General features: G+C 37.0%; 1 protein-coding gene across 1 annotated transcript in view; it reads right to left on the bottom strand.

Moving 5' to 3' along the window:
- Positions 1 to 17,730, bottom strand: part of LOC139685814 (mediator of DNA damage checkpoint protein 1) — a 222,783-nt gene that overhangs the window by 51,737 nt on the left and 153,316 nt on the right. Inside the window, exons 9-10 of the mRNA XM_071582932.1 lie at positions 17,251 to 17,533; positions 1,522 to 1,652 (exon numbers count right to left, since the gene is read on the bottom strand). Of these exons, the coding sequence (XP_071439033.1) occupies positions 1,522 to 1,652; positions 17,251 to 17,533 (414 nt within the window). The remainder of the gene's footprint in view (positions 1 to 1,521; positions 1,653 to 17,250; positions 17,534 to 17,730) is intronic.

Raw genomic sequence — 17,730 nt, 5'->3', positions numbered from 1 at the left:
GGGGTGCTCAGCACATGGTGAACCTGCATCTTGATTACGACTGAATGGTCGAAACACGGGTTGGGAAATAAAATTTTTGTATACATCATACCACTTGAAACCAATTAAGTCCAAGGATTAATGCATTGTATTTCCTGTTTGTCAATGAAGTATCGATTATTGATGTCGTCATATTGATTCGGTTTTCGACTGTAAGTAACCACGGCTAATTAAAAAGAGCAGACTTTTATTCTACTCCGAAATAATTAACACTATAATAAACATTTGACTAATGCACCCGCTGTTCAATGTCCTGCGGGTTTCATTTCTCAGTCTCCAACCACTCAAATTTTTTTGAACTTTTTCATCTAATTATTTCACTCGACTCTCAAAGAGTCTAATGCAATAACTACCTTAAATGCATTTCAGTAGTTTTTGCTGCGCGAAATAAACGGGGACCATAACAGCATTTCTTATTTGTTACCACAACATCCCAAACCCCTTGACAAGTCATACGGGAAGCTAACAGTTACATTTAATGCTATCATCTCATCAGAGTATTAGATGTTTACCTCTTCAATCATTTTCACAAACGTTGAAAGAAGGCCTAAATTATTGGTCAAAGAGCGCTGAGCTGTCCAGGCCCTGAGCTACCAAACTCGGTGGCACACAACGAAACACGGGAAAAGTGATGAGAAACTTTCCCCTAACACACGTAGCGAATTGAAAGTTTCGGTAAACCCTTCCGACCTTTTCATCAAGGGGGTTACGACGGATAGAGGAAAAAGAAGGATTTTCGGGGAAGGAAAGGGAGTCTACTGGATCAAAGTAAAGAGAAACCAATATAGTGATTCCAACAGGGTAAGTAAATATTGGAAGATTCTAACGACTTTCGCAGCAAAATATACGGAAGCGCCTCACGCACGAGACGTTCTCACCCCAAAGATGGTTACAGGCTCGGCAATAACTTTCAGGTTAGCAAGGGAGAAACGATTATTTAGTTAGAAGGAATATTATCGGAATGTGGCGAGGCTGGAGAGAGACAGAATATGAGGACGACTTAGGAGGTGGTTGCTTATTCGAAGAGAAGCGTGGTGGCTGCAATTGCTGTTTAGGAATTAAAAGTATCCCCGTAAAACTTGCTAGTAATTTACTCGAATGGCCTTTACTATCGCACGCAAATATACGTAGAACATATTTTCTAATTTTCTATGCATACACAACTAACATAGACAGTCAAAACGCTCTGAAAAATAATTTCAAGGAAATCGTCTAAAATGTTAATCAACAAGATGATAAACTTTCGTAAAATAAAATATGCTGAAGTGAACTGAGCGATTTCTAGCACTTATAATTTGACTCGCGCACTTTCTTTCTGATAATTAGTCAAATGAAAGATTTATTTTGCTATAAAGTCAACAAAGCGAAGTTGTTATTTAATGTTGCTGATGGACACAATTTTGCACCACAAGTTAATTATTTAGTTGAAAATAAAATCTCTGATTTTAGTTATTCAGATAAGGATTAGTTAGTGTTACAAACCTGGGAGTAGTTGATGCCAAGGAGAGAGCAGAGAGAGAACTCCTTCGAGACACTTGTTCCCATAAGGCCATTTGCTTGTTGTACAGTTGAGCAATATGCTGTGGGACTAGCTCTGTACCCCATCCTCTATGCTGGAAAAAAATTAACAATTTTATTAGTCAAGGATATAATAACAAAGATATTAATACCGTTATTTTGGTCCTAATTACGTAGAAGGAACATGTGGAGTCCAATGGTAAGTGCACAAATAGAGGAGTAATAAATTCGTGATATGGACGACGACCGTTATATTTTGACTCAAAAGATTTTATCACGAATGGCCACTCACCATTCATTTCCATGACATATATCACGTCCCGCCACGTACAAACAAACTCGTCCATTCCATAGGCCTCGCCTAAGATCCCAAAGTTTGTACCCCATTGAATTTTTGACGCTGCCAAAAGCCATCAACCCCTCATCCCCACCATCAACAACTTAACGTTGTGCCCAAAGCGAAGTGAATTTGGGATAGAATATGAAGAGGAGCCGGGGATGATTTAATTTACCTACAGGATCCTTCTATCTGCTTGTCAAAATATTACCAACATGCTTTGGTGAATGGGATTATTATTTTTCAGGGGTTTTGGCTTCAGTGTAGACGCGCGTGCACAGTACCCATTTGCATTACGAAGATAGACCGGGAAAAAGAGAAAACATTTTGGTAAATTTTATTATCCACCCCCTTTAATTTTCAATAAAATAAAAGCTGACGGATTCCGTCATATAAATTGAAAAGGGACGAATAGTATTCAGCAATTACAGTAATAATTCCGCCATTAGGGTAAGCATTTACACGAGCATGCTGTATTATGTCCATTTCAGCCAATAAAGATTAAATATTCATCAGCAAAATATTTTGTAATTCCTTGTAATAAATATCAATACACCTTGTTGAATTATTTTGCGAATTATTTTAGTTGATTCCGAGAACCTGGAGGTCTCCCAAAGGGCTACAAATCCGAAGAGGAGTTGCACATGGCAGATACTCGGAGAAAACAGACAAGCAAAGACTAACCACTCCCTTCTGCGCTACACTGTTACTTCCCTAAATTTTTATTTGGAAAGCTCAATAAATGTTAGCGAAATTGACGCAAGAAAAGATTTCGCCTAGATCTATTGATAGAGAATACAAATCAATAAAATCATGGCTATTTCATATCATATTGTGAACTATACTAGTTGATATAAAATTGAATAAACTTTAACGCTACGTACAATTTCCATATTTTTAAGAAACATAGGGATGACATTTTTTGCCAATCGTTTTCTATGAAAAGTTTCGTCTTCTGTTGTGGTAATTGCTCCAGATTACCGCTCCAAGTCCCTTTAGTTCCCATCGGAATTCACAGGGAATTCCGGTTCCTACTTTAGTTGAAGCATCGTGATGACGGCTGACATCGAATGAGCACTGCACATTCCGTCAATGGGAAACTTGCCAACCATCGTCACCGTAATTTTAGTAGCAACGCCGCGGTTCTCCCGCCTATTGTCTTTTTGAACTTCTATTCTCCTAAATAGAACACTTAAGAATTGATCTTCTCGGCAATTAAAGTTGACAGTATTTTACTGGCTACACCTAGATTTACGCCAACTTCTATGCCTACCCATCATGAGTTTATTAATTAGTTTACATAAATGGACAAACTCAAAATAACCGCATTGAGTATGAAGTAATTCTGTAGCTTAAGTTGATAGTATCAGTTCTTAGGGGTCCACAATTTAATGTCCCAACTCACGGACGCCGTTTTCCCTTAAAGTTTTCTCCGCATGGCGCTCCGGGTAGTGATTGGGATTCTACTGCAAAATACGAGTACAATCAGGATTCGAACCTGGGCCCGGGGCGGGAAGCCAGGTCATTAGCCATCGCACGAACCAGATCCCCCTCGGGTTAGTGCCCACTTTTATGATATGAGAAGTGAAAGCATGTTTATCGGCCCTAATTTTTGTTAACTCTAGGAATGAACGAAAAGGGAGAAGTGCAGCAAGGATTAATTTGTTGGCATGTGAAAACCCACAAACAATGTTGTTTTGCCAAATTACCCCTTTCAAGTTTAAGAAGTTATCAACACTGTTAAGTGTGTGCTGCTACCCGAATATATTTATTACCAACACATCTCGAGGTGAAGAACAAGAATTTTTATATAGTTACATAGTAAAATTATCACAATATTATCCAAGGAATTTAAAAACGTTTTTCCATGAACTATAAGCAATATCCGATGAAGCATCCTTCTTTCGTTTTTGGTGATTGGTTGTGGAAAGAATAGGAGAGGAAGGTGTTAAGCTAAAAGAAAAGGTTTAATACGGGTGGTTGGAAGGATTGGAATAGCAAGATTCAAGAGTCTTCAATGGGATTGTTGTGGTGGATGACGAGATGGAAGAAATATTAGATGGTTTGTGGCAATAATAAAAATATTCACCGTGGATAGCTGCGTGTCTGGGAATTGGCAGGAAGGCAGATGGATAGGATGAGTTACAGGATCGTTGTGTGGTCGTTGATCCTTAGTATTGATGGACGTGGTGCATTGGCCAATATAAAAAGCTGGGATACCGAGGATGGATTCCCACTTACGGTATAAAGGATGTGCCGTAACACTTGCAGATTTTTCTCTTATGATTAAATTGGATTCATGGTATAACCTGTAAGACCATCTTAAAAATCAATACCCTACTAGATAATCCGGCTTCGCTCAGCGAAATTAAGTTGCTTTTAATGCAATATCCATTTTGGTTTCATTGCACAGAACACAAAAGTGTCCTTACTTATGATCGGAAAATAGAGCCTGTCGTAGTAGAAATTGAGAAAAGGAAATATTTCCTGTCGTAGCATGTCGTTTGACGTAAAGGCATATTTCTGACTCGTATGTACAGCGGGAGAATGCGCTCTAGGGATTTGCACACTGAAAAGGGATTAATTAAGTCTGCCATGTGATTTACGTACAGAATTTTCACTGTCACATGACCGTGAATCAGTAGAAATAATCCATCTTAGGCTTTTTGCTTTAAAAAATTGCAGACTCGCTAATGTGACAGAGTAGCTATATTTTGAAATTGAAAATGATTGATGACATCCTAGAAAAGACATTTGATCTGTTACGTGTTTATTGGTTACAGAGAAAGAACTCAGTGCTCTTCGTCGGGACGAGATGCGTGTGTGCGTGAGAAAATAAAAGTCCAAATATATATATATATATATATATATATATATATATATATATATACTACCTTGATCAAAAAGTTCCCGGAATAACCACCGTGTGGCGCTCCCATCGTTCCGATTTGAGTTCTGTTTTTTTTGTTAAATTGGTACATCTGTTGTTGATATTCCCTTTAAATCTTAGTGTCATAACTTGACATTTGCAAAAGTTACGTAGCCAAGAGTACATCTATCTCTGTGTGTGTTGGCGATTTTTTACAATCGCAGAAATGGATTTAAATTTGCAACAACGAACTTGTATTAAATTTTGCGTAAAAAACGGATTTAGTGGCGCACGGACGTTGGAAATGTTGGAAAAGTGTTTCGGCAACGATTCTCTAAAAAAAACGGTCGTTTACCAGTGGCACGAGCGGTTCAGAAGTGGTCGTGAGTCAATCGAAGATGATGAACGCAGTGGCAGACCATCGACATCGAAAGTCGGTGAAAAAATTGATAAAGTAAAAGAAATGTTGGTCAATAACCGCAAATTAACCATCAGAGAAATAGCGGAGGACTTGAACATTGCCTATGGATCCGCCCAAGACATTGCGGTTAATGATTTGGGTTTCCGTCGTGTAGCAGCAAAGTTGGTGCCAAAAGACCTCAATTTCATGCAAAAAAGAGACCGTGTTGACGTCGCAAAAGACATGATTTGCGAGGCTGAATCCGATCCCACATTCATCAAAAGGATCATTACTGGAGACGAGACGTGGGTTTATGAGTACGACACGCAATCCAGACATCAGGCAAGTGAATGGCGTTCACCAAATGAGCCGAGACCAAAAAAACCACGTCGTTTTCAGTCAAAAAAGAAGGCAATGCTGACGGTTTTCATGGATTACAACGGTGTAGTGCATCATGAATTTTTGCCAGAAGGCCAGACAGTAAACAAAGAGTATTATTTGGGCGTTATGAGACGTTTGCGTGAAGCAATTCGCCGAAAGAGACCAGAAATGTGGGCAGAAAACTCGTGGATTTTGCACCATGATAACGCACCGTCGCACAGTGCTATCATTATTCGTAATTTTTTGACGAAAAATGCAACAAATACATCCAACAGCCACCGAATTCACCTGATTTGGCTCCCTGTGACTTCTTTCTGTTCAATCGAGTTAAAAAACCATTACGGGGAACGCGTTTTAGCAGCCGAGAGGAAGTAATGGAAAAATCGCAGGAAGCACTGATGGACATACCGAAAACCGAATATAAAAAATGTTTCGAGGATTGGATCAAGCGCTGGCATAAGTGTGTTGCAGTCGATGGGGATTACTTTGAAGGGGACAATATAGATTTAGATGAATAAGCTTGTATTTTTAATTTTCTGAATAAATTCCGGGAAATTTTTGATCAAGGTAGTATATATATATGTGTGTGTATATACATATATATATATGTATATATATATATATATATATATACTCAATTACATAGAGATAGATGTAAGGAAACGGCATAGGAACACACATAAAGGACGAGCACAGGAGAAGTGGGGAAGGTGGAATTAGGCAGATCACGAGTGGAAATATCCGGAGTTCAAGTCCCGGTCTAGGAAATATTTTTGGGTTCGTCCTTTATGTGTGTTCCGTCCGTTTTCCTTGTATCTATTTCTATGTAAATGAGTATTTGTCCGCCGTTTGGCGGGATTTCGTGTTTGAATATATATATATATATATATATATATATATATATATATATATATATATATATATATATATATTTATATTTATATATGAATACACACATAAATACATGTGTATATCATTCTGGAATTTTTATTAATATGATTCATAACAGGATATTTTAGGGCTATTAGAAACGTGCATATTAATTCGTAAACTATGATAGAACAGTGATTCCAAATCTGAGCTAATACATTTGGTTAACTGTGCATGTTTTTCCTTTCTTTCGACTCCTTCTACGATAGGAGAAATGTAGATCATTTGGCATAGGGGGTTAATGACGGAGATTGAGAATAATTCTAATGTCAGGTGAAAGCTATATTAATTGGAATGTTCCATTCATCAGATTCAAATTCTGGTAAAGAGTAAATGATAATTCAGAGTAATTGCTGTTGAAAATCAATTTATATTCTATACTCAGTCATTAATCGAGTCCTAGTACGAATACATTTTACAGCAGTGATTGTAGGTAGTATGCCAGAAAAATATTGAATATTTAGCGGCTATTGTTCTCATCCAGAAATAAGATAGGCCATGTATGTCAATACATTTATGAACTGAATTTTTAACGATGTGTTTATCCTCAATAAACTGGTATGAAAATAAACTATTAATCTTCTCACCAAGATCAAATAACAGTTATTTTACATTATAAATTTTCGAACAAAATCACCCTAAAAATTTTGTTAAAATCACTATTTAATAGAAATGTCGAATCTCATTGAATCCCATGTCATAAAATGGAATGACTAAACAGATCAGAGTAATAGTATTGAAGTAATTAGCCAAACTATAACCTTAGCAAGAAGAGTACTCATAAATGTATATTTAGTAACAAATAAAATATACCCAAATAATAAAAACTACCGGAGAGTTTGATTTTCGATGTAATTAAAATTTTCTCTAAATGGAAGAGAAGATAAACGCTTTGTGGAAGCACGTGCTAATTAACATGGATTCCTTCACACCGCGTCAGATCTTCCTCTGAAATACAATCACATGGTTCTGACTTTGAATAATCCTTGAGAGGCAATTGGCCATGCTTTGGAAGTAACACAGAATTCTGAGAAGATTTAGCCATAATTAATTGGTGTCGTGGGTCGCGGTAGTCCAGAAGTAGAGCGTTGGACTGCTGATCTGCGGTCGATTCCTGGACAAGCCTCTCTGGGTAAAAATGTGAATTTATCTGTTTTATGTTACCAGTTCGTATCAATAAATTTAGTTTCCATCATAGATTGTTTTTAATCAGTCAAAGCTAGTCCACTACGTTATTTCCTGAGCAATGCTGGAACTGTGTGTATCTGCACGGATCAAATTGGGGCGAAGATAACAACGTTTTCTGGGAATGTAAGAGCTTTTGGAATCCGAAAATTTCAATCATCTTATTAATTATTCTTATTCCATAACTTTTAGAAGTCTTATTTGTGTGTGTGTATATATATATATATATATATATATATATATATATATATATATATATATATATATATATGGTGGGTCGCGGTAGTCCAGGGGGTAGAGCGTTGGACTGCTGACCGGAGAGGCCCGGGATCGATTCCCGGGCAAGGCACTCTGGGCACCTGCAGCTCCACCGAAGCTACGCGATTTTTCGGGAACCAGATCTTCCTGGGAAACCATAACCGGCACAGGGAAAGAAACTGCCCCCCTACCCTGATGTGTGAATTTCACACGCCGACGGGCTTAGTACTGGGTGAACCCTACCATCACCTACCAAACCGACCTTCGGGTGGATTACTGAGTTTATGGTTTTTTAAATTGGTATCGTTAAAGGGATGATAGTCATAGGTGAGTTACTCCACTCCACATTACACTGAGTTAACTCTTCCTCAGCATTATGGGCCTTCTAAATGTGGTAAATTATTATGATAATATACTAATTGCCACAATATTCGAGTGAAGTGTTTGCTCAAACACATATTGACAGCGATGATTAAATAAAATGGACACTAAATCTCGGTGGTAGCTTAGGAATTAAATGGAGTGTAAAAATTGAAATTATATGTGAGGCTATTCCATATAAACTGATCAAGATTGTCCCCATTTTCCCTAAGTTTTTGGAGAATATTTTACTGTTTTCGCTGGCATATCTGTTACCAGACTATTAACTTAATGATGGACAAAAATATTGAAAATCAGAACGTACCGACGTCAGCAGATTCTATGGCGCGGTTTGAAGGGAAGGTTTCCTTCAGACAGTTCATAATATCATTGACTAACAAGAACGTCGTATTTTCAGACCTAGGTCGCCGTCGATGCCCTGAGGGTGCTCCTTGATTCATATCACTTGGAGAATAATCCGCTTCTGCAAGGCTTCACCTTAGCGAGTAGTCTGGTTTTGTCGAAGCTAATTATATGAACTTCAGTTGCGTGCTTCACTACTCTGGCCGCTCGAGTTGGCGCAATCTAATAGCTCGCTGCAGCTCGACAGCCCTCACTCCTCTCGCATCCCAACTGGAAGCCTTCTGTGGAGTTGCGGTTGTTTCATATAATCTCTTTCTGTCTCTCCTTGTTCTCCGTATGATAGAAATTTCGCAATAAACGTTAGAATAAAATACAAATAACTCTATTTTATGTCGAATTAAGCAGAAAAATACATTAGCCAATTTCCTCTATGCTGAAAACATTAGCAGCTATTAACGCAAATATCTCACGCATATGCTTCGTTGTGTCTTTCAAATCTAGGTTCCGTCAACCTGGTTTGGAACTTTTCTTCTTGGAAAAAATTGAAACGTTCAGTTTTTTTGACTAATCTCGCCAGATGGTCTTAAATGATATTGCTATATGTAAACCCTGCCCTTTTCCAGCGTTTCTGGCGTGGCCTACAAAACCCCTGTCTTAATTTACTATCCCAGGACCTAAAACCAGTTATGGTACGGCTACCTTTCTTTAAACCAACATCGTGCATCCAAGAAATTCTTCCCCATCCCTCCACACCCTCCATGGCTCTTTTCTTATCCTCACACAGGTAAACTTTTACTCATCGCATTGCATACTTGATCCTTGAGAATGATGCAACTAATTGGTTGGTAAGTTGAACCGAAATATTTTAAATCTTTTTCTTCTCTTTATCCTTTCCTTTATCCGAAAAAGTGTGCAGAAGTCTGGAAATCGGGATGTTGGCTGTGGTTAAATGTCGACTAGCACGGTTCATTGCTAGGCACACTCATTCACCAGTCTTTGCCGGCGGCTGAGACGACGTGGTTGGCTAACTTATGATCGATGTTTGATCTTTAATGCCGGCCTGCCAAATGTGAGTGAAGGCATATCCCCTTGAAAAGTCAATACTTCGTGCCCTTGCCTCAAGCGTCTGCCAAAGATGCCGATAGACACAGAGAATGAGTTGCGGAACATCAATTGTGGAGAATTAACATGAAAAGTGCATATTGAGACGGTAAGGAGTCATTCGTTCAAGACTTTAGGCATTGGAAATGTAATTTCTAAATGGTAACATCAAGTTTACTGACGTTGAATAATTATCTCTCAAGTGCAGTTCTCGGTGAAGCAGTATTCGGTCCAAAATGCAAATACCTTAATTTGAATTTCAGACCGACGCTCGATCACAGATATGAAGAGTTTTCGAGTGAACACTCTTCAATTTTAGCGAAAATTTTTATTCATGGCTGCTTTCTTTATTTTTAATTGAGTTCTCGTTACAAAGGTAGAAGCAGCAGCCGGGAACATTTAGGTGAGAGGGGAGTGAAAAGAACTATAGCTATCACAAATATTTTCATAGCCTAAGTGTTTGCAAATTGACGAAGCGAGAATATCAATTTTTTATATTAAGTACAGAAATCCATTATGGGGAAAGAGCAGTATTTTGCAAGTTATTGGAGGGTGTTAGCCCTAACGGATGGATTTAGGACTTCATGTAAAAATTCGTACCGTCAAAACCAAAGCAATTTTGGGAATATCAAAATCGATCAAACGATGTCCATTTTACGTTGAGAAATTGAGCCTATTGGGTAATGTCTTTAATTGTTCATTCGTGATTAATATCAAGACCGGCATAATTATAACAAAAATGGAATAAGGCTTCCGATGAACGAGGATGTAAACGATTAAAAAACGCAGTTATATGACATAAATCTTCGGGTATTTTCCAATCCTATTTCCGTCTCTAAGGTTTTGAACTTAACTCCTTGGAAAAATTGCCACCACTAGTTTTGCTGAATACCGTAGGAATGTATTAAATAACAAAATTTTCTCTAGCTCTCGGGAATATTGATGGACAATTACATTGAAAATATTAGATTACAGAACTATATGGAATGTGTTAACAATACCAGCATTTTTTTAAATATTCGTATTTCAGAATACTGTATTATCATATTATAATTTTGGAAGTAGAATTGTCCAAATTTTAATGAAAATCTTTTCAATACCCCCAATGTTTTTCAAAGGCATGTTTTTATATGTCACCAAATTATGCGGCAAATAGAAAGTTAATGAATTTGTCATAAATTAAAATGAAAACGATGAGAAATGACGTTCACTGGAAATTATGTCACAATTCACATTGGCGCATTTTTTTCTAAGCCGCTCCGTAGAAAATACATAAAAATATTATTTTGTCCATGTATATAGAGAGCAATATGAATCCCGCTGCATGGCGGTGACGTGCCGTACTGTTAAAGCAAATGTAGATTCACGGTAGAAAACTTATTACGATACTAATGGAAATGGAACGTCATCTAAAAGAAAACATGACATAATATGAGTCTTAATAATAGATTCTTTCCTTTGTTGCATTTTTTTCTGCCACTGTTTTACAACAGTTTCATTTTACTACAAATTTTGTGACTCATCTTAAAACATTGAGGAACTGGAATCTTTTAGGGAAGTGCATATTTACACAGAAAATTCTTATTATTTTAGCTTTCAAAAACATCATTGAATATTATAAGAGCGTAAAGAACTATATAACCGCATAGGTGGTATTTTAAATGACTTTTACTAATATGTATATAATAAAAATAAAATTGGAAATATACGATATATGTCGATTAGGGAAAAAGGAACAAAATGCCTATACTATAAGTGAGAGTTAGGTTACAAGACTATAGATGAGCTTTTTCAGAGGAATAATTTTCAGATGGAATAAATCTGCCAGATCAGCCCAGCTGCTATATGCTGAGATAATGATGATGCTGTTCCCGATATCTTAAACTTTTAGAAAGGTAAACTATAAAATAAAAGCTAAACTGTCCAAGAATTTTCCAAACAAGAGTACAAAGAAAATGAGACCCAAGCGAATTGTTTGGAGCTCTGATGCGAACTTTCCTGAGTCACGAAATCTGAGCAATTTGTTGGGAATGAATATTGTCGGCGAACTAATTTTCTTAAAGTTACGATAATTCATGAATTTAACAACCGAAAAGACCCCCGATGGGATATTTAGGAAGATCAGTGGAGAAGCATAGTTTACGGCTACATGCCTAAATTGGAAGAATAAGTTGTGAAAGCTCCTAAAAAGAGAGTGCCTGTGAAGCTACAGGAAACAAAAATTTTAGCCATGGTAATAACAAAATAGAGGCCGGGGAAATGCAATAGAGTTGGCAACCCTTAAATGGTTGGATTCTCAAGAGGCAACTTCTTGCTAGGTCTCCCTGAGATGTCAAACCTTTGGTCCTAAAATTTGCAATGGAATGTCTTACTCCCCTCGGGGTTGACTGCAGTTCTTAGGCAAGGCGATCGTTCTGCTATGCCTGGAGACATTTTCAGGGAGAGGTGGGTGTTTACGGGTAAAACAAATGATAACCAAAACCACCCTATCCCTCCGGGGGACACGAAACCTTCGACCTGCCAGTTAGGAATTGATGCACTATCAGGAGAACTCTTTCAAAATTATAAATAGAAGAGAAAGGGTGGCAGGAAGCCTGGTGACTGGATAAGCATATTCATAAGGAAAAGTGTCACACTCTTCAGGGGCTATAAATTCATGCCTTTAGTCATTCGTTGAAAAAAATACATTACAAATTGTCGCAGTTTTGACTGCTTAACAAGGGAGCAAAAAGCGATAGAAAATTTATCACCTACAAAATCTAAACCTATCGAAACTCGAACGGCGTAAGAATGCAGAACATAAGCCGCCACGCCACGATGGTATCCGTCACTGTGATATGCTAGTAAAGATATGAAGAGATACGTCGGGCATAGTACACAGGTGAGGTACCTATTGAGTTTCATATTCCACCAGAACATATACGGTAACAATAGCTATAGTCAAAGAAGCATTTATACATACATAAAATCCATCATTAGAACAAATACAATTTTAGTTTTAGCCAATGTTTCTGTTTTTATGCTCATGGATGTTAACGGTGATGGCGGTTTTTTTCATATTTCCTAACATTATCACTAATTAACTCAATCGACCCGAAAATAGCTGTTTACAGAATATGTTCCCGAGGAAAAAGCTCAAAATGCGCTAAATATATAAAACTACCTAATGCAAATTTTTGTGCAATACTCAATCAGAAGGCAACCGTGTGAAACCTAAATGCCTTAATGCGACTATAATCGATAAAAATCACTCTTTTTTTTGAGCGAATCTGAAAATAACTTTATTAAATATAATCCTGTGATGCTGCTTTTGATGCTGTTTTTGGACGAGGGATATCTTGCAAACGAAGAGTTATTATCCATAGTATTTTCATGATTTCAGTATATAAATATGAGTATTATAACAAATATCATCACTGAGCCAATGATGACAGATGAATGTACAGGATAAGGAAAAAGATCGGAGGTGGCCCACCACAGCATCAGAAAAAATCAGGCTACTTCACGCAACGTACACAGAGTGGGAAGTTCCTTCCGAAATGGGTAACCTCCCATCCGACGTACGCCCAATGCAATTTTATTGATTCCCAAAAGTAGATAGGTGAGGCGTGACCTTGTGCGAGGAAAAGTTGAAGCAGCTTATGAAAACGTGATACGGCACTCTTATGAAAGCGGAGCAAACTACGGTGCCATCTGGATTGCAATGGTGAAGCCTCATCGAATATGGAGGCAAAGCGAACAGATGTGAAAAGCATTTTGAGCAGAATTACTACAGATAACAGATACAGAATCTTTAGGTGCTTTTCATAATGTTTAGACTGGAGTGTCCATTCTCATGAATGAATTTAACGCTGAACTTAAGGGTTTACGGGCGAACAAGACAATGGAGATCGTCGGAAAGCGCTTGGAATTAGTAAACAAAGGAGAATATAAGAATTTCATTCGAGCCTATGCACATGGGGAAGAAAATAGCGATGGATTTTAAGGTGAAGGTAATCGTCTTCATTCCAAAAAAGAAAAGCTCGGGTAATTTGAAGTCTTGATAAGATAACCCCTCAGCTATTAGCTAAACCCCCCCATTAAAAGAGGGTAAAAAGAAACTTATCAATTCCACAATTAATATTTAATGTTTATTATGGAAATGTTAAGTTTATTTTTACCCTCATGATGAAGGAATTCCACAAAGTTAAACATGAAACTGTTCTTTAAAATGAATAGATAAATCTACCAAAGAATGGGAAACATAAAGAGTAACTTATGAGCACCAATTTGGATATAGAGATAAGAAAAGACCATGGGTAGTCCATGGGTAGCCATATTGCAGAGAAGAAGATACAAAAAATCAACCGTTATTGCATTCGTGGGTCTAGAGAAAGCTCATGAAAAGTGAGCTGGAAGATAATGCTACGTATCCAAAAAGAAATTTGAGTTTCAGCGTCATAAAATGGACATACATTTTATTTTTAGAGCCATCTGCAGTGGCTAGATGTGTTAAAATAAATAAGCTGTAATAGAATAAGTAATAACAACATGTTGTCCTTAATTTTTAATTTACTTAACGTTAATAATCTTTGATGGGCACGGGCACACCGAGAAGGAAATAAACGAGATAAAAAGAAAGACAAAAAACGGGGTATGGATAAATGGAAACTGAAGATGTAATTTGTAATTTTCGGGCGATATTTCTATACTTGTAATAATATTGCTACAATAGCATGTATGGCGAATTGGATATGAATTAAAAACCCAATATAATCACGAATAAATCTAACACTTCTAATTTGGCGTTATAGCTTGTAGTGAAGAAGGTAATTTTCGAATTTAGGGAAAGACACACTTGAGAAAAGTTGAAAAGTTTTAATTTTCAGGCAGCATGAGTACGAGCATAAAAACCTTTCTGCCTCCGGTGGCGGCGTGATAATGGTTTTGCATGCCAATCCAGAGATCGCCGGTTCAATTCCCGCCTAGGTAGGTTTTCCTCCACCTTGGGTTTGGGTGTTTGTAAATGTCTTCAATGTTATTAGAGGTTAGATGGAAAAAGGGACTATGGAGTCTCAATCTTACCCCATTAAGGCCGTTGAATAAAATAGTGAGAATACTACTTTTACAGTAAAAATTATGCAGAAGAGACAATCATCGCACCAATATGCTACACATACACGGTTTGTAAAAATATTGCAAATAAGAAAGTTTCAGTATCCTTTTGGGTATTTTGCACAGTGCTACCTGTTAACCGAGAAAGAAATATGTGAAGCAGATCATGGGATGTACCTCATATAAGAAGATGAAAAGATTAGCTGAAAATATAACGGATCAAAAGATCCCTCAAACTAATTAAGCAATTGGTAACCAAAGAAGAATATCAAGTGAATTCGACAACAAATATAACACACTTTCTTAACAACACACCTTAAATCATGTCCGGAACTGATTAAAGCAAGGAACAATAAAAAGTGGATTACACTAAGATTATTTCCCTTGCACTGTCGTAATTTATAATTTTTTAATGAACTGTTGCGAGGTTTGAAAATATTTTTCCTCAGCATGAAAATATGTACAAGTTGATGTACTTGAGTAAGCTAAGACGTTTTACTCTAGATCACTAAATATGAGTAATTAAACTTGCAGTACATATGTATTTCACTTTTATTTCCATAGGACTCTTCAAACTATGGGGTTGGCATTGGATATTGCTGGTTATGGGAGAAATTCGAATAGTAAGGCTATACGCTCTCTAAAAATACTGGAAAGAAAATGGAAATATGACCGCAACCAAATTCGTTCGTATATTAGTGTTTTCAGAGTCACTCGGGCTTGAGAGGGGGCCAGAATAAGCCTCCGTTGCTGACGTTTAGCTACACCCTCTCCGTAGTCTGTGTAGGAAGAGTAAGGGATTAAAAGAAGAATAGATGGCAAGAGAGGAAAGGCAAAGGGCAAAGAGGCTGGTTGGAAGAGGAGTGATGGGAGAGGGGGAATGGAAGAGGATGGATGGAAAAGGAGGGATGGATGAGGCGGGTCAATGAAGAAGAGTCAATGGAATGGGAATTAGAGAAACCGAAGTATTGACGTAGCAGCGGGGTCGGCAACCTCAACTCGGAACGCTTACCTCGGACACCACGAGAGCTAGTCCAAACAAATCCTTTCTAATTCTGCATGTTGAGCAAGCATTCATGAATTTTTATTAAAAATGCATGAATATTTTAAACTTCCAAGCATATTGCATCAATAATCGATAGATAAGGGGAGGTCATATCTCCCAAGAGATTTAACGAATAATTTTTAATCACGTTTACCAGGCCTTAATGTACAAGTATATACTCTGAGAACAGCAAGATGACCATGAGACTGTTTGAACAAGACTGCCAAAATAAGATTATGACTCGGCAATCGTTAGATTTTAAAACTCTTTTAGGTCTTCAAAGGGATAAATGTCCATGCAGTATGCGTCAACGTCATGAAATATTCGTCAAAAAAGGACTCAACGCGGAATTTTAACGCGGAGGGTTAACGATGATTTTTAGCGAAAAATTCTTAGATTTTATGAGCATTCATCCAAGAACATATGTTTGGAGCAAATGTGTTTGCGAAATTATGAATAATGATATAAACGAATTAGGGTCTCCACCAGCACTTCGTAAACAAAACTGTTTCTTATTTTTAATAGATTTTATAAATTGGATGACCATATAATATAAAGCCATAAGAGGGATATGTGAGTAATCATTTTCTAAAACTGTAGCGGCAATAAACCCGTCATCCTATTCGCCTGAAAATTGAAAACCACTAAAAATATCATTTGGTCAGATGGTATGCAAACGCTTAATGATTCAAGTTAACCTTTAACAGTATAATCAATTCTTTGATAGTACCTGTGCCACTTACCATTTAATACAAGCTATTATGACATATGCATGTGTGCGTATATATATATATATATATATATATATATATATATATACACACACACATAAATATACATACGTATGAGTGTGTATGCATGAGTTAGCGGGCGTGTATTAATAAATATCTTTTCAGATGCTGTCTGATAAATCAGTACATCATTATGGCTCATATTCGAATCGTAAGTCGAAAGTAATTTTTATTTTTTCCTTCAGGAGAGAATTTTAAATAACTGATACCAATTGAGTAGTTAATTAAAAAATAGAAATAATCAAAATTGTAAATACAAATGCACTCCATTAAACAAAGATATTAATTATTGTTAAATTTGCTTAAAAACGTACCATTTTCCTCACAAAATCAATACATAATTTCATTATGATAAAATGGGATGATTTTCAAATTCTTCAAAGTCGAATCTATTTTTCGAGTATTCCTATTCGTCAACTTACCACGTTTTTTTGACTCCAAATTATAAATATATTATCAGGTTTATCATTACTTTAAGACTAGAATAGAGGTTAGAGTAGCTAAATACTTTTCTCCCATTTGCTATTGATGCCCAAATTTTCTATGTCACATGTCATCAGACGTAGGTATTGAAGTTACCTTATATTCCCCAGCCTTCCTCCGAAGTTCTAGTACTTCTCGGTACCAAGAACTTCCCTCACCATCTTGTAATGGAAGAATATGAGAAGATATTGACCCTTCTGTTGACATTGCTGCTGGTATTAAGGGAGGAACTGGCTCTACTACCGGTGAAGGTCCAATTACACCACAGCTAGTTCCAATATTTTCCGTGCCATCTTTCTTTTTCTGGAAGCGGCCTTCAACATATTCATACTGGGAGAATGGGCGGAATTTCTTCTTATACTCTGTCTTGTACTCCTTCCTGTCAAAAAAGTTAACAAGCACCAACTTCAGGGATATTCTTAATACTATTTATAGACATCCTTTGAATCTAGAACGCAGACATTCGATGTGTTTGGAATTTCTATGCATGGCCTTAAGTCAATTCAAACAGCGGAGTCTGGAGGTAATTACTCTAGTATAATAGTAATTTATTCCGCGGTTTTTCATAATGTTGGG

The sequence above is a fragment of the Hetaerina americana genome, unplaced genomic scaffold (genome assembly GCF_022747635.1).
Source record: "Hetaerina americana unplaced genomic scaffold, ioHetAmer1.1.p SCAF_12, whole genome shotgun sequence".
NCBI classification, from domain to species: domain Eukaryota; kingdom Metazoa; phylum Arthropoda; class Insecta; order Odonata; family Calopterygidae; genus Hetaerina; species Hetaerina americana.
This window is presented reverse-complemented; position numbering and strand designations above follow the sequence as displayed.